General features: G+C 42.3%; 1 protein-coding gene across 1 annotated transcript; it reads right to left on the reverse strand.

The window, feature by feature from the left end:
* Positions 1 to 2,226: 2,226 nt before the first annotated feature.
* Positions 2,227 to 18,079, reverse strand: LOC142565931 (uncharacterized). The gene is made up of 8 exons (XM_075676553.1): positions 17,745 to 18,079; positions 15,900 to 15,995; positions 13,596 to 13,668; positions 12,181 to 12,228; positions 9,931 to 9,998; positions 9,767 to 9,846; positions 3,962 to 4,023; positions 2,227 to 2,364 (listed from the first exon to the last, which is right to left on the reverse strand). The coding sequence occupies exons 1-8, from the start codon at positions 17,779 to 17,781 to the stop codon at positions 2,310 to 2,312; spliced, it is 519 nt and encodes a 172-aa protein (XP_075532668.1). The 5' UTR covers positions 17,782 to 18,079; the 3' UTR covers positions 2,227 to 2,309.
* Between the last annotated feature and the right edge of the window lie 185 nt (positions 18,080 to 18,264).

Consider the following 18,264-nt stretch of genomic DNA (forward strand, 5'->3'; position numbering starts at 1 on the left):
TTCAGTCACAAAGCACGAATAATTGTAGGGATATGGCAGAGTGATGAGAGCGTGGACGGTGGATAATTGATCGCAAATTGGCATCATGGAGCTGTTCACTGTGTATGCCAGTTAAATCGGATATCGCGAAGACACAGGCGTCCAGACTTGTGACGTCAAAGCTGTATTCTTACAGTTTCAGTGCCAAGCGACCAAGTCGTCCAGTCAGAACTTTGAGGGAAGCCAACCAGCAAAGTGCATGGTGGTCAGTGATGACCGAAAAGGTGTGGCCGAACAAGTATGGTCGAAATTTGCCGACAGCCCAAATTAGTCTGAGGCACTCGCGCTCAGTGATAGAAAATTTGCACTCTGAAGTGGAAAGAAGGTGACTGGCATAGGCGATGACGCGGTCTCATCCTTGTTGCTGCTGGGCAACAACAGCACTTATGCCACGTCCACTGGTGTCCATGCGAAGTTCAGTGGGGGTTGACGGGTCAAAATGGGCCAAGATGGGTGGTGACGTAAGTAAAGTCGTGAGCGTCTGAAACGCAGTGGCCTGTTCAGGACCCCAAGAAAATGATGTTTTTTTCTTCAAGAGTTGCGCGAGTGGACGGGCAACATCAGCGAAGTTCTTGACAGAACGTCGAAAATAGGAGCACAAGCCGACAAAGCTCTGTACGTCTTTAGTGGAACGTGGCATAGGGAAGTCTTTGACAATGCAATTTTATGTCTGGGTCAGGTTGCACGCCTTCAGCACTTACAAGGTCGCCAAGCACAGTGATTTTGCGGCGGCCAAAGCGGCATTTGGCAGAGTTGAGCTGAAGGCCTGCTTGCCGGAAAACTTCAAGAACTGCCGACAAGCGGCTAAGGTGGTTTTCAAATGTTGGCGAGAAGACAATGACATTGTCAAGGTAACAGAGGCATGTTGATCATTTGTAACCACGAAGGAGGGAGTCCATCATCCTTTTAAATGTGGCTGGGGCATTACACAGACCAAAGGGCATTACCTTAAACTGGTAAAGTCCATCGGGCGTAACAAATGTGGTCTTGTCCTCCACTTCCACCAAAATGCATGGGGATGAGAGTTGCCAAAAGGGATAGGAAATTGTATTTACAAAATATATATAGAGAGAGACAGCTGCAGGCTAGATGGTAGAACAACAACACGAGCGCTACTCTGATTGTCGTCTTCACAGTCTTTCCGGTGCATTCTACCATGCTCGGCAGGATGCGTGCTTCAGTGCCCGGGAATAGCGCGCAAGAATATATTGACAGTCCTATATTTTTTTTACCTGTAAAGCATACAGAATCTCTCCACAACAAATATTTGCAGTGGGCAGTGTGAAACTTGGTTTAGTTCTGATTGTTCCTGAAACAAAAACGAGTTCGTTTATGTAATTCAAATTTTCAGGAATTTTGCATCTTTACACCGAGCCACTATGGCAGGTTTGGAGCTACAGTTCCTGGCCTTCATTGGTACCAAGAATGAGGGCCACTCTAGCCAAAAACATCAATGAGTACAGTGCTGGCACACTCCACGATAAATGTAGTCTGTCCAATCTTGTAACACCACAATAACTCAATTATCCTCCAAATCAGAGCTTCCTACGATAATTACTAGAGTGAAATGGCACTGCAAATTGTTCAGCCACCATGGGAATGATGGTTAGTACAAGGATTTGTTTGATCTTTGCAGTTGTGGATTGAGACATTCGTGTGGCTTTGTTTATTACACTTTACACACTACCACTGTCCTAAATTTAAAGCCATCTATACTTGTATAAATGCAGAGGATCCTACCGACAATTGCCACTACAGCCTGTCGCGGTGCACAAGTTGAAATGCACCAAGTGTCTCAACGTGCTGGCTTGCCCACGAGAAATTCATAAGGGCATTTTATGCTGCTTGTCAACGCATGCACCTGTGCCGTAATAGTTTCACCATCGTGCTTCTGTGCTAGAGGTCCTGTGTTCGAATCCTGCCATCGGACTATTTTAATAATGCTACATTATTTATTACACAGTATTTTGTTGAAAATGATGAGTTTACAAAGTCACAAAGCCGTTTGAAGCCAGAAGGACGAAGTTTAGGCACTATCCATCGTTCACATGCCGGCTGAACTAACCCGCTTACAGGTCCCATAGACACTAGCTCCAGAGTTCACTCTAGTAATTATTGCATGATACTCTATGCCCCAAACGACCTATTTCAAGTCCGGTGTGTATGAAGACTTGCAACTGACACCACTGAAGACACAGACAACCAAGTTTATTGAAGCTCCTATACAGAACATGCTGGGATAGACCGGACAAGCACATCTGATGATGATGTTATACAACAAAGTCAAGTGGGCGATTGAATCCTCCCTTCCGATTCATGTACTGGCTGAAAGGAGGACAGGCAAAAGAAGGAAGAAATATACTTCAGGATAGAAAAGAAGAGTACATGAACAGAAAGGACACTCATATCTGTGCCACACGGGCGAGGTTAATGCCATTAAAAGTTGAGGACCTTAAATTTCTTAATGCCATTATGTTTCGATCACTGCTACATGTGCATACTTAATGACATTAAGCGTTGCGATGGCGATAGCTGCAGTGAAATGGTTAAGTTTGCTTGCCAATCGTAATACAATAAAGAACAGTTATCTAGGGAGCAGATGTTTAAGAAATGGCATGAGAAACATTAATAGGCGTACTGTATGTAGTTTACTTCAGGAATGTCATTGTTGCACCTAGCTGTAAACTTTTTGAAGCCAAAGCATTGAGATTGGAAAAATAGCGCACACAGCTTCAAAGCTCTCAAGCAGCGATCCTGAAGAATTTGACCGTGTGCTCCAGTTTGTTCTGGCGTATGTTCTTCAAGTCAAGCATCGTCGAGAAATTCGAAGGCTTCAGTATGAGGCCAACAAAGCAAGGAGCCGCCGCTGTGCAATCGAACAGCTTCTGCTGGCTAACACGCTCACGATTAATGCTCTAGCCGTGAGTAGCGGTAAGGTCGCCTGCTGATCCCTACGAAAATAAAGAGCTCCTTTTAAAAACGTGAAGAGTATATTAGTTGTTTTTATCTACAAGTTTGCTTAATATCGTGAGAATATGGTCACTATACGGCCACGGCAGAGACATTGTAAACGAGAGTACGCATTCGATGGCCAAGTGACTTGTAATAATTATAAGAACGCACTATGCTGCGAGAAAGAGCAATTTTTCAAAGAAAGTGAAGAATATATTAATTGTTATTCACTAATAATTCGTTTAGTCACGTCACAACCTGGAGACATTGGGAACGAGAGTACGCATTTGACGGCGAAGTGAGTTATGAAAATGCACTACATCGCGAATGGCATTAAGCTTCAATGCCATTAAGCATGTCCATGTGGCACCCCACAAATGACATTAAAGTTTAAGGCATTAGCCAGTTAATGTCATTTTCTGTGCCCGTGTGGCAGGGGTATCAATTGCAACTGAGGTTTATTGAAGAAACATTTACCCACAATATTTGCTGCGCACTCGGTGAGAATGCTTTCTTTTTAACAAAATTAAAATGACAAAAAGGGAAGGGCGATAAAGGTATCAAGATAGATGCAATAACTTTCTTCTATTGTAGCTAGATGACACCAGTGGCATCATGGTCAGCATGAGCAAAAAACCGGAAGGAAAGGAGGGGGTGCATAAGCAGATGTCTGCATCAGTGTACCGTCTGTGCACCTGATGGACAAGGAATTACTGTTCCTGACTAACGGTCTATATTTCAGTGCGTCTTGTCCTTTCCTTCAGTTTTTCTCGCTAGTGCCAACTGTGATGCCAGTGGTGCCATCTAGCTACAATAGAAAAAAGTTTTCGCATCTGTCTTGATACCTTTCTACTCCCCACCTTTTTTTTTTTTCTTCTGTAGAATTTTAGCACTCCCTTTCACAAAAAAAAGAAAGAAAGTGTTAGGGAAACAACAGAATTGTGACAAACAATAACTTCGTCCTACTCACCGGTACTTTCGCTTGTGAATGACATGCACGGCGCCGACATTGTTACCAGGTATATGCTTTCCCTAGAAAATGCATAGAAAAATTATATACATATATATATCTTTTTCCAAGGCTGCCTATTGCAAACGAATGTTGACTAAAATGATTAGAAAATATTTAAACTCTCACTTTTGCAATATGAGAAATAATAACTACACTTTCAAATTCCTTCTGTTGCTCAACTTCTCTGCAGTAAAACTTGGCCAAGTACCCTTTATTCAATATAAAAAATTCGGCAAAGCTGCGACTGAAAACCAGGCATCCTGTCTAAAGGTGACTCAAAACTTATTTCTCAGAGATCAGGGCTAAATATATAAAATAAATAATAAATAAAATAAAATATTTACTTTTGATGAGGATAAGAAACTAGGGCACCATAAACGTCCCACAGAAAGAAAAATACCTTGAAGATGGGCAATAAAGGTGCTATAGATGAGGCACTGCTACTAGCACTACCCGCATAGAGAGGTTATGGACAAGTTAATGGGGAATGAAGGAAGCAGGCACGTACGCCTGCTTCACCTCTGCCGCGGGTGGACCCGGTATTACAATATCTTTGAGATCAGCCTATTTATGGGAGTTCTTAATGCCTGCTTCACCCCCACCATGGGTCGGTCCAGCATTGGACTACCTTTGGTATGGACCCATGTGTGGGGAGTGCTTAACGCCTGCTTCATCTCTGCCGAGGTTCGGCCCGATATTGCACTATCTTCAGGCCGACCCGCAGCGGAGGTGAAGCACTTTGCTTTTCGTTTGGGACCTTTGTTGTCAGCTTTCACTGCCATACCATCTTCACAGAGTGGAATGGTTGTCAATTGTTTCACTCCTTTCGGATGGCAGTAGTTATTGGCATCTCCTGGGGTGTGGAGGCCAGTTTTCTCATCGATTTGGTGACCGCGCGATTAATTGAATATAAATTCAGTTGTCACCATCTATTGCAGAAGGCAGGATGTAGTTTATTGTTTTAATTATAATATTTTATTTATAATGCCCAACACAATTTTAATGTCACCATCTATTCATCGATCACTCGCATCCCTGTTGCTTCGTAAGTTCAACCTTCTTTGTTTAGACTGATCCGGGGGCCAGGAAAGGGATTCAGTTCATAGTCGGCTGGTCTGTGTGCTCGTGGAACGAGTTGTGGCGGGAGAAAACGCCAGTTGCGTTTAACTTTTCCTTTTGCTTCATTATTTCCTCAAGTGATGGCACGCCACGACGCTGGCAGATGCTCTGAACCATATATGCGCGATATGGGTTAGATAAGGCGGAAAGTAAAATATTGCGAAACAGTGTCCATCATCAGACCATGCAATAACCGTTCAACCGATAAGCAATATGACTGTCACCTGTTACCTCGTCTGGTTTTTCCCTTTTTGTACAGCACTTTTCTGCAAAATTGGCAACTGGAAACAAAAGTCGCAAGGAGATGAGAAATTAAGCGACCTACTAAGGGAGAAAGCGAGGCAGCAGCCAAACAGGGATGAAAAGCGAAAATTGTTTGTGGAAATATTTATGGATCAATATCTTTTTATTTAATAAGGAAGTAGACAGAAAATGCCGCCAAGTGGAGAATAATTCCGTGTGTTTTGAATGACGCTTCTACAGTTATCAATCGAGCCGCCAGATGTAGCCACTTCCCTGCTGTGCTAATGGGGGGGGGGGGGGGGGGGGGGGGCGGAGGTTTCTAATCTTCCACGGTGGGCGCAGTGCATCTAGAATCGCAGCGTCCTGCGTTCCACACGGTTGTACGGGACTGATGACCACGCATCGTTACGCAACTTCCCAAATAAGAACATGAGTCGGTTTTGCTACTTGGTAGAGAAGTAAACGAGGAATCCAAAAGAACTGTCATTGTTCCGCAAATATACATTTCTCTATAATTCTTCCAGAGCTAATTCAAAAAATGTTACTAGAAATCTTTATTTTGCACTTTTGCTTATCAACTTGTTCTTGGCAAGGTTCTTCCTGCGCATCTTTCATGCACGAGTCCATTTGATAAGGTTATTTGTTTGCCAAGTAAAGAAGAGGTGTATCTCACAGGCGTAGCTGTGAGATACATGTTATTTTAATTCTCTTTTTTCGGCGTTACGCGTCTTTATGGCTAAATGGACGGCATAATTCACATTTGTACTATTAAAAGTACCCTCTCCCTCATTTGCATAGAAAAGTTGCCTTGGGTTGCCCCCCTTCCCCCCCCCCTTGAAAAAAATCCTGCGTGCGTGCCTGGAAGGAAGTAAACATTAAGCTCCTAATATTACCTACTTTCATATTAAGTTCCCGTAAACAATTCGTCACGGGATATACTTCTTAAGGTGCACAGATTTACTCAAACACGCCTCACGTCTCGCAAAAAAAGTATTCAGGGGTTCTTCATGAAGGACTGCAGTAGTTGAGAAAGTGAGACGCCTACAATGTTTCTTTACCCAGAGGCCGCTATGGTGAACGTGGGTCTGGAAAGTGGAGTGTGAGTTTGCTTATCTACAAAGGTGAAGGGAGAAAAAGCAGCAGCCAGCAAAACAAGAAAATGAAGTAGAAGCAGGCAAATGGAGGCAAAGAAGAAAAAAGCACCAGGGTAGGACGAGAGCCAGGAGAAAAAAACCATAACGGGAACACTGAAGGCAAAGACTGTTCCTTTCAAAAGAGAAAGTAACTGGTAACAAAAAAGGCTGGATAGTGGGATGGCAGATATGAAGGTAACTCGTGGGTGTTGCTGCAAAGAGTTTAAAAGAAGAAAAAGGCACCTCATATGATTTTTTTTTTAAATGTGGATAGAAGGGAGCCCAAGTTTTGAGAAGTGAACGTGGGAGAAAAAACATGAACCAAATAGGGATGACTGTTAAATGGGCATTATTATAAAAAGTAAGAAAGTGGCAAGCAAAAGAGAAAGAAAAAAGTTCTCTTATTTTCCTTTGAATTGTAAGCTCTACATAGAAGCAGTGTTTGACTAATTCAATGCCATTGTTTCATTAGAGAAACTGCTACAAGAACTGACCCCTTGGAAATGTACATTCACTTGTGTTGGGTAACATGTTGAAAAAGGAAAAAATAAATAAAAAAAAAAGCTGAAGTTAGGTTATGCTGGCCTTGTGGCTATCAATGTTACCATTTTTCATCAGACTCTACAGTCTCGCCATGATTCTTCGTCCTTGGCAATTTCCCCAGAATCATAGGGTAACACAATGTAAGTTAACAGTGACACATGTACTTGTTTATCCTTTTTCAGGAGACCACATTTTTCAAGTTCAATTCAGTTTGGCAAAAAAGGAAAATGTCCAGGCGTCAATATACTAAAGACAGCAATCAAACGTGTTCGAACACCTCCTAAATGAAATTAAACCACACTACAGTACTCATATAGCCCCTGTTTTTTTAGTTCAGACTGATAGTATATTTAGAAATCGCATGGCACCATTACTGTAATTATAACTCTTTGTGTGGGGGCAGGCAATACACGCATGACGAATTGATGTGTCTAGACAGCAAAGTAAAAGAGTCACTAATGATCATAATTATCCACTCAAAAAAGATGTCTGCCTATCAAAAATTCAAAGCATGGTTCGTGCAGAACATACGACGCCAAATTTAAGGACTATTGAAGGATTTCCAGGTTGCTGAAGGCCAAAATTCAAGGAGGTTGAAACAAACTTGCCATACATACAAACTAAAAAAGATTCCAAATCTCCATCTTAACTGCAATTCTTTACAGCTCAGCAGCTACTGAATTGCACACCTTGCATTGCCTTGTGGCACATCACACACTCCGCTCGATGAGGGTTAGTGGTGTCTGGCTTCACTCAAACATATGCGCCAAGTCAAAGCAAAATGGCTGGAACTTGCCTTCCTAATAATATTTGGGGTTTTACGTGCCAAAACCACTTTCTGATTATGAGGCACGCCGTAGTGGAGGACTCCGGAAATTTTGACCACCTGGGGTTCTTTAACGTGCACCTAAATCTAAGCACACGGGTGTTTTCGCATTTCGCCCCCATCGAAATGCGGCCGCCGTGGCCGGGATTCGATCCCGCGACCTCGTGCTCAACAGCCCAACACCATAGCCACTGAGCAACCACGGCGGGTGGAACTTGCCTTCCTCCAGGCATTCTAGAGCCCAGGCCTCAAAAACATAGCCACGATGGCTGCAAATGTAAACCAACTAGCAAAATGACAAAAATGGTGGTACAGGTTTTTGCTTGATCTGGCTTCGTCTAGAACCATAATACAATGGCGATTTAAACATGTCAGTGCCTGTGGACATGCCAGACTCCAATCGCATAGCAAAATTCTTAGAAGAGACTATATAGGTCTGCTTTCTGATACTGTCCATGGCATTGCCACGATGTGGAGTTTGTTCAGGGTGTCTGCCAAGTTGACATTTCCAAAATGCCCAAGTTTTCCAGGTTTTCTCCGAGTGTGTTTGCAAAATTTCCTGATTGACAAAGAACTTTATGTCAAAACAGGCTGACACCATGTCGCCTGATGCTGTCACTCTCTAGTAAGCATGTTAAAAAAAAAATGACTTAACCCAGTTTGAATAGTAAGGAGTAGCATTTATTTTATTCAAAAAGAAATCAGAAGGGAGGGGTTAGTAAAATGCACAGCGAATTCAATATATTTGAAAAAGAAAGGTAGAACTCGTTGCAAATCGAGCCGAACATACTCAAATATGAATAAAAAGGAGATGCATACTGAAACGAATGTTTTCGGATGAATGCACGTCTTTTACTGCCGTTATGGGCTCAAATCGCCACAGGCACATCCGAAAAGGCCTACCAGTACATTTGTTAGGCATATCGGTGCTCGTACTGTGACGGGAGATGGCGGGTGGACGCGTGTATACTTAAGGATACTGTGTCCCGTGACAATTGCCCCTTCCCACGCTTGTTATGCTTCACCGCGTAACACTTCTGTATTGAGGCGAAGCTGACTTTCGGGAACCAGCATTACCTATGTTATGCGCCGTGCTTTCCGTGCTTCGAAGCCAATCGCGAGGACCACAAAGATGGAGTCGGTGCCACTGCTTACAGCGGCAAAAAGCTTAATAGCGAACGTTGAAGCAGCTAGGCCTAGCGTTTACCGCGGCGGCGAGGTAATCAAAACAGAGGCAGTGGTGGCTTTGACTAATGCCAGTTCGGGCCTGCGGTCACAGCAAAAAGTCCGGAAAATCGGACGGCGAAGGGTTCTTGCGTCCGAAATTTCAGATAGTCCGAGAGAGAGAGAGAAAACAAGGATAGGAAAGGCAGGGAGGTCAAAAAGAACAGCATCCGGTTTGCTACCCTACACTGGGGGTGGGGGAAAGGAGAATAGAAAGAGGGAGAGAGTAAGCACTGAGTACATGTGGGAGGGACACCATACACAAGGACACTATAAACGGTCTCTTAAGCCGGTGCACTTCAAGTACTGCACTAGTGCACGTATCGCTTTTCGAGCCAGTGACGGGTGTGGCCACGGTCCGAAATTAGTCTGAAATAGTCCGAAATTTCAGATATTCCTATACGCTGACTCTACGGGGTACGTGGTGGTGCCGCGAAGCGGTCCGAATTATTGGGCATCCGGAAAGTCAGTACACTGTTATGATAGTTATGTTGATAACAAAGTACTAACACAAATGGAATATAAGCCAGTGCCAATCGAATGTAGCTGTACATGTTACAGATATAGGGAGAAAAGAAAAGGTATAGATGCTACCATACAATATGGAATGCCCATCCCTGGGAAGAGCTTATAGCCTGAGTGAACTGACATATATGTAAAAGCACTAAGACGCACCTTGGACGAGTCAAAGTTTGCAAATCCCATCAATTTAATCATCTCTTTCTCCTCTTCCGTTTTTCCTTCCAGGTCTTTAGCTGCAAAAGAATAAAAATAAATTGGATTCAAGAATGTGCCTCCATGCTGAAAGCAGTTCACTGACTGAAATAAAGCTGTGTTACCCGTGATGGGTGGCCGCTCCAACAGGAATTTGGGGAGTGCTCCAGGAGTTTCCTTTTCTTTGCGCTCCCTAAATGGATAAAAGACAAGAACCTACAGTTCTTCACAATCCATTTAAGGCAACAGATCGAAAAACAATAAACCATATGCACGCCTTCTGCACACTGTCCACCGTGCACCAGTTCAAGAGTTCTTCCTGGACTGTAAACTCATTCCTTACCGCTAGAAATGTACTCATGTTCGGTACATTTATGTTCTAACATTTTACTTCAAGATGTTTTAGTCGTAATGCATACCGTGATACATTAAATTGTATCCTGATCATTGGAGTTTCGAATGGGAGCAGAAATAATTGCTTAGAGAGCTTTTGAGAATTCTTATGTGAAATTTCAAAGAGGCATCTCAAGAAGCCTGAATGGAAGTAATAATTGTTTCTGTTTAGTATAAGTGCTCAGAGTTAAAAAAAGAAAGGAACCTTGCTCCTAGTTCCCAACTTATGGAAGTTATATCACAGAAAAAGAAATATATATAAAAAAAAACTCGGTGCCTTTCCACTCTGTGAAGAAGGATGACCAGTGAAGCTGTGTATGTGGGCCCCCTAATGGCGAACTGCACCTCTGCAGCGGGTCGGCCCGACATTGCACTATCTTTGGGATCGGCCCACGTATGGGGAGTGCTTAACGCCTGCTTAACCTCCTCCGCGGGTTGGCCCGGCATTGCAGTATCTCCTGGACCGGCCCATGTATGAGCAGTCTTTTGCTTACAACAATGACATGAAAATTTCCTTGGATGATAAAGGTATGCAGCTTCGCTGTAAAAAAATAAGCCATTTGGTGGCTTGAATGTGAGCCATAGTGATGCCCATGCTATGCAGGAAAGCCATGGCTTCACAAATGTGAGAACAGGTAAGTGCCTATGGTGCAGGGAGCATTTGCATTTACTGATTGCAGCAAGAACCTGCTTTATTCTTTACTGCATTTTTTAGGCTCTTGAAGCAATGGTTGTCAGGGTGGTGGCATGCACAAGCCTCCTCATACATATTTGATTAATGTGCTTGATGAGCTTTTATTTGCAAGCAAGCTGGTCTAGTCGTGCATCTTGAACCGGCACTGGAGCTTTCATGTGCTTTGCAGAGTACATGTACTGTACCCTAATGTACAGTGCTGCAGAGTATTGTACAGTAATAGAGTATTTGCACAGGCGGTGTTTAAAAAAGTAAGAGATTAGAGTGTAGTCGAGTTTCTGCTGAAGGCCATTCTCAAATCAAATGCGTGCTCTTGTGAGAGTGAAAACTCCACATGACAAGGATTACTTGTAATAAGTTGTACATTCACTGTGGAAACACTGATGGGTAAACGCAATCCACTGTATGAAAAAAAAAAAAAAAATCAAGTTGCATTTGATGAGTCGTATGCAATCAAAACAACACACACTCCTGAGCATGTACCAATGTATGAGGCATCGTTAAAACAGCATAGTGGTTGGATCAGAAAATTAGACAAGCTAACAGAAGCTTTAGTGTTGTCACAGCTGCTGCAATCTAAAATTTAAAATTGACGAAAGTGCATACTTTGCATTGCTCGCATGGGGAAGTGCTAGGAGCACTGGAGGCTAGTTTCGACGATACTGCCTATCATATTTTTATTTTTTTATCATATTTAGCTTCTATGCAGCAATGATTATCTGGCACTTCCGTGACTTTATCCCCCCCCTTATTGGTGCAGCCATCGTCAGTGAAGATAGTGGCATTTGAAGCTAATCCACAATTCAGAGCAACAAAAATTTGTAACAGAAACCAAGGTATCCACCCAAGGCCATGTTGCTATTTAACAATAAAGTAACGAATTCTGAATGCACAGGACACACACAACAAACATGCAAATGCAGCCTTCACAAGTACTGTGGCTGAGGGTTTCAGAATGTATGTTGGAATGTAAATAAATTAACTGTATTAACAAGACAGAGCACACATTTAAAGTAGCAGTAACTATCATTTCCCTCACAAAGGCAACATTCCAATCTTTATTTCTGAACTTCTGCAAGCAGCACCTTTTTGGCCACCACTGATTATTTCGATGCTTGTTGGGTGTCTAAAAATGTCATGCAGTCAGTCAACAGTCTGAAGCCCTTGTGGCCACTACAATATTACCTCACAACCAATCAAAGCCTAAAGAAAAGGCTTGGCGTAAAGTGACAAATTACTGAAGCTCAGGGTATGGTTCTAGAAGAGGTAAAAAACATTGCTGTCTCACCTGCTCCTAGACCTCCGCCTTGGGGAGCGAGAGCGCCTTCTGGGAGATCTACCGTAAAAGCAACAACAAACACTGTTAATGCCTGCCACAGACAATATTACAGAGTGCCCATTCGCATGGCAGAGAGCACACAGCAATGCACTCAAGAGCACTGCCATAACTTCCCATGATGCAAACTCTCAACAATGCCATTTCTTCATTCTTTATCGTCAAAATGGGGCCAGCTGTTTCCAAAGCAAAGGTGAACATGAAATGGGCAAAATAATGTGACAATTTTACGTATGAACCCTAAAGGTGCAATTTCAAAAGCTGAATACTGTAACTTGCCACTACGGCCAGTGAAACGTGCCGACAGATGGAAAACGCACTGCACAAATAATGGCATGGGGTGACTGGAGTCTCACTGTAGAACTATCATCCCTGAGAATATATTATTCTCGAAGATTGCCTATGGCACAAGGAACACAAGCAAGTGTGGCAAAAATTACTGGGAAGCACCCTTTCCAACAGTATTACTTCGCATTAGTTTGATGGAGCACAGCAGCAGAAACTTACTGGCATCGACAACTACCCTTCACTGAAGTGGGGCACCATTATGGATTTTGCATAACACGAGAATGAGAAAGTGAAGACATTGTTGAAAGTGATCTTTCTAGAACATGGCATCTGGCCAACACTGTTACCTGGCCTGTTCTCCCCTCACTTTCGACCACAGAATGCCATACCTGTTCTTACACAGCACCTAGTGGAAGTTTTAGCAATAGATAAGTGCTCTTTCACCACAACAAATACCGTGCTTGACCTCACACCAATCAAATGCAAGTCATGCAATTGTAAACATGCCCTGCAACTTGGCAAACAGGCAATACAAAGAGAAAGAAAGCCATATATGGTTTTAACAAGGAGGGAAAAATGTGACTTTCTTGCAACTTGTGGGTTTTGCATGATTCCATTTACTATTTAAAAAATTTTAATTATGGGGTTTACATGCCAAAACCACCATCTGAGTATGAGGCAAGCCGTAGTGGGGGACTCCGGAAATTTGGACGACCTGGGATTCTTTAACGTGCACCGAAATCTAAGTACACGGGATTCCATTTTTTATTACTTGCAAATGGAAGACATTTCTTACAAAAGTTATTTTAATATAGTTAGAAAGTGCTTCTATATTAAGTCTCGTTTGTTTTTAACTTATAAACACACGTCATGGACACCTCAGAATGTGGGCATTTAATTACTGCTTTCATGACTACTGAAGGCCCCGGAGGAATCCTTGCAACTGCAGATGACAACTTGCAAGTTTGCTCAATGCGGGTTTAACTATATTAACAGCCTGGATATATTTAATGAATCCTCATGAGCCTACAGTACTTTTGTAAATGGATTTGGCCGCAGTGAAAAGCACAACCCATTACCGGCTTCGTCGGCGCCTCGGTGAACGATTGCGGAGTCTAGGAGACAAAGAGCGGGACCGGCTTCTATGTCGTTCTGAAAAGTTAAAAAAAAAATTAGAAAATTACACATGACACAAGCAAACAATTATGTTGCCAAGGCCAGCCAAATATGGTGGGGGGGGGGGGAGGGGGCTTCTACCGAGAGGTACCTTGATGTTTACTTAAAATATGATCTAACAAGAAAAACATACATTGAATGGACCCTAGCTTCCGCTAACCAGTCATTCAGTCTACTCGAATGCAATGTAAGCATGGCCCCTTTTACCGGCACAAGCTAGATTATGTGACACTAATTCCGCCTAAGCTCGAATATGCTTCTGTTATTTGGATCCCCAATCACGTGCATTTAGCTAACAGCATTGAATCCCTGCAAAAGTATGCTGCTCGATTAATCTTTTCCAATTACTCCAGCACAACAGCACTAAAAGGACACGCCAAAATCAAGGATTTGTCATATTGCCACCACATCAATGGCTACCATTCAAAAACGTTATCATAGCTAATATAACTAATATCTAACTCTGTCTAGTATATGACTACTTCATATAAGCTATATCTCTTCACTTCATGATTTCTTTAAAATGCTGACAGTAATTTTTTCTTGAGGCTATCACATGTGCGAACTCAGGCTTTCCATGTGTTGCTCACACCATGGGACATATTCTGGGACGATCACTTTCGGCGGTACTATCGCCTCAGCCATCAAAGCTTCGGTGAGCAAAATCAAATGAGCTGATTGGCTGGTTGAGCCCTATGTCATGCAAAGATGGTAGTATAGCTGAAAGTGATTGACCGAGAATTTTGCCTGGTCTTCCGTTCCATGAACATCAAGATTGGAATAACCTGCCAAAGACATGGTCACTGAAACTGATATGGATAAATTCCATACCCTTTTGCACCGCACCTCTAAAGCACAACACATTTTTATTCTTCTTTTACATAATTTTCGCAAGAGAGCTGCCATATGAATTTTTGTCATTGCTGCAGCTGCTCTTGTGATTACTGAAGTTGTTTTTGTGGAAATGAATTGCATTTTATTATGATTTTCTTCACTGACGTGTCAATAACTACTGCCAGTGCTCAATAATGTTATGTATATTTGTGTTTATTCTGTCTGCACTTTGCTTGTGTTCTTTTAACTATTTGTTGCTATAGGTGTAATTTATTTACTGTCCCCCCTCCCATTTAGTACTCAGTACTTTAAAATAAATAAATAATGCACACACCAGCAAGCAGTAAAAATTTGCATGCACAGTGATGCAGCGGACAAATATAATATATCAAAATATACAAAGAATGATAAACACACAACATAAAGTGTGCTTATTCCTGCCCTATGTTCCACGTTGTGACATCTATACATTGCTCCAAAATGCAGCTAACCTAGCATACATGGAAAGTACCATGTTACCATGGTTTTTCTTGAGCTCTGTACAACCTATAGGAATTACCAGAGACATGGAAGTAATGGAGACTGCACACACAGTATGGGACCGAATTTCTATGGGACCCATCACATGACTGCAGACATGAAGCTATCACGCAAAGCACTGATTATTTTAAACATGCATTGATCTGTCTTGATAAGAATTGATAAAACACACCAAAAAGCAGGACAGAAAATGTGAAGCAACACGTCAGATTTATCAGGTAGAAATTTAAAATCTTGAAATATCAGCAGATGACAATAACTGTGCAGCATTTCACAGGCCATAAAATGATGACATAGAAGTCAGATGTAAAAGCTTGTAATGGGTAGATGCATGTGGCAAAAAATAGAATCCCTTAAATCAATGCAATTGTCAGCTGGCACAATCAAGTTGGTAGCAATTTCCACTTAGAAATGTGCAATGCACCTGGCTTTATCAAAGCCAAAAGGTGAATAAGTGTGAGCATCTTTCATTTCCTTGTGCGAATGCATAATAAAATGAAGCACTGAAACAACATGTCATTACCACTTGTTCTAGCATAGCAGTATTTAGTGAGCTAATTGGTGAAAAACAGCTATTAGAAGAGGGGCACCAATCGGCACAGATGGATAGCAGAGTGCTTGTCTTGTCTGGCCTTCTACCACCACCATCCTCTGTGTATTCATGTTAATTTTTGCCCCTCTTCTGATAGTTATCTTAGCATGTTTGCCCTTTTGTTTGAGAAGCTGCTATGAAACAAGACAAGAAAAACGTAGAAATCAGTCAACACATTCACAAACAAATTCTACCTGAATAAGAGAAGGAATGCTTATGGTGAAGGCAATGCAACACATACCTCTTGGTAGCCTACGTTCTCGATCAAGATCTCGCTCGCGCAGTGGGTCCCGAAGGCCATCCCTCTCACGGGATCGAGATCTACCCCTATCTCGCTCTGATGAACAGAGAGATGGATCATAGAAAGACAGAGATGTGAAAAATTATGTCAAGCACTGACTAGGTGTTTGCAGACTGAAAATGCAATGGAAAAAAATTTAATCTCACAACATAATACCATATTATGAGAAGCCAACAAACAAAGACACCAAGGAAAACATAGGGGAATTAAAGAAATGATAAATTAGTGGCAATGAAAGTGGATTAAAGGACAACTTGCCGCAGGTGGGGAACGATCCAACGTCTTCACATTACGCGTGCGATGCCTTGACCAATCGAGCTACCGCGGTGCGGTTTCCCCATCCACTTTCTTGGGTATTTATGTGTTACTACTAGAACTAACCATGGGAGTCCTAGTAATTGCTACTAACTTCACCCAGGAAGATCACATACTTGTGACGCCTGCGGCAGAAATCCTTCACCCAGTAACATAATACCAATGCTTTATGAAAGCATAAATGCCACCCGTGAATGTCAATATAGCGTACTCTTTGCTCTGTACACGTGAATGCATGTTCATTTAGCGGATTTAGAGCAAGATAACACATTTCATTTGCTGGGTCTAATAGATATTCTTCAGGTTGCCTTAACAGCTAAACATGTGACCACACAGTGAAGCAGTGAAAGGAACGCGTTTTTCTAACCGGAGCAACAGAAAAGCGCGAAATTAATCAGTGTTATTCACCACATTTAACAGTAGTCGAAACAGTGATGGCTGGTCCCTGCAAACAGTCGCACAATATTTGTAACAAGATGATGAGAAGGCAATAAACAGACATCAAGGCCAACATAGGGGAAATTGCTATTTGTAACAAGATGATGAGAAGGCAATAAACAAAGACACCATGGCCAACATAGGGGAAATTACTTGTACTTACTAACTGAATTAATGAAATGATGAATGAGTGGCAATGAAAGTGGATGAAAAAACAACTTGCGTGAGATGTCGATACGTGAGCGTAATGCGAAGACGTGGGGTCGTTTCCAACCTGCGGCAAGTTGTTTTTTCATCCACTTTCATTGCCATTAATTTATAATTTCTTTAATTCAATTAGTAAGTACAAGTAATTTCCCCTCTGTTGTCCTTGGTGCCTTTGTTGGCTTCTCATCACATGATTAATAAAAATCGGGCCCCTCGGTTAACCCCTTTTCTTCAATATTCGTAATAAGGACGTTCAATTAACTGGTGGGTCACAACACTTAAAAAGAGAGAATCAGCAGAAAGGTGAGGTCTGGTATGGACGTGAACTATAATACTTGGCTTTGTGCTAAAACTGTGGTAAACAGCGCATTTTCTGCGATGCCCGCAGGCATGTAAATAAGAAGAGGCCTCTGTGAAAATGCTTGGATAAGTGTCCTGTCAACATGGACAACATTTGAGCACTTTTACGGCAGTTCTATTGCTCCCTGTGCCATGTGCAACTTTTTCGAGTCCCCAGGTGGCGAAAGTGGAGCTGGCCAGATTGCCAAATGAATCGGAAAACAGGAAGGCCCACCATAGCCTCAATTAGTGATGCCCGCTCGTGTCATACGCGCACTATCAATAGTAGCTAAGCTTTGTCGTCAAAATAGTTGGGGCTCCTTAGCATTGACTATCGAACACAATTGCATGCAGGTGTGAAGCGACCAAGATGCTTCCACTACAACCTTCCACTTCAACACAAAATTCGACAGTGGTGGCTTTTCATACTACAAAAGAGGTAGAAAGGTTCAATAGGATTTAAATGTAGCATGCTAGGTTGCTTACCTCTTCTCTGCGGCGAACGAGAACGGCTTCGGCCCATAGAGAAGCAGAAATAATTCTAGGCTGAAATACACTTTCGCAGTTCAAGCTTCGACGTCTTCACACAAATGACATTCACGCCATAAATGGACGACGCAAAAAGACGAAGCAGCCACAAGCTGTACACTTACACTTCAAGTGGAAACATGTAAAACGCGCAAGATAACTTACTGCAAGTAAACAAGTTTTTGTTTCAATTTTTCAACTAAAAATTCGTTTAGGTCCCCTACCCAGCCTTGAGCACAAGACCTACAAGACGAATGACAACAAACGCATTCGATCCGTTTCCCAGTGTTGGCCGTTCGCGAACACAAATTCGACTATGGTACGACAGTGCAGGCCGTTTGTTAATACTACTCAAATCTTAAATTGCTTCCATTACTTATTTAAGTATTTATTGTTTGTACATTTATCAGACATTTCGTTACTGATTTGTGGATTTCTCGTGTGTTGCCTTTGCCCATCCGCGCTCATCTCGCTGCCA

The sequence above is a fragment of the Dermacentor variabilis genome, unplaced genomic scaffold (assembly GCF_050947875.1).
Source record: "Dermacentor variabilis isolate Ectoservices unplaced genomic scaffold, ASM5094787v1 scaffold_12, whole genome shotgun sequence".
NCBI classification, from domain to species: Eukaryota; Metazoa; Arthropoda; class Arachnida; order Ixodida; family Ixodidae; genus Dermacentor; species Dermacentor variabilis.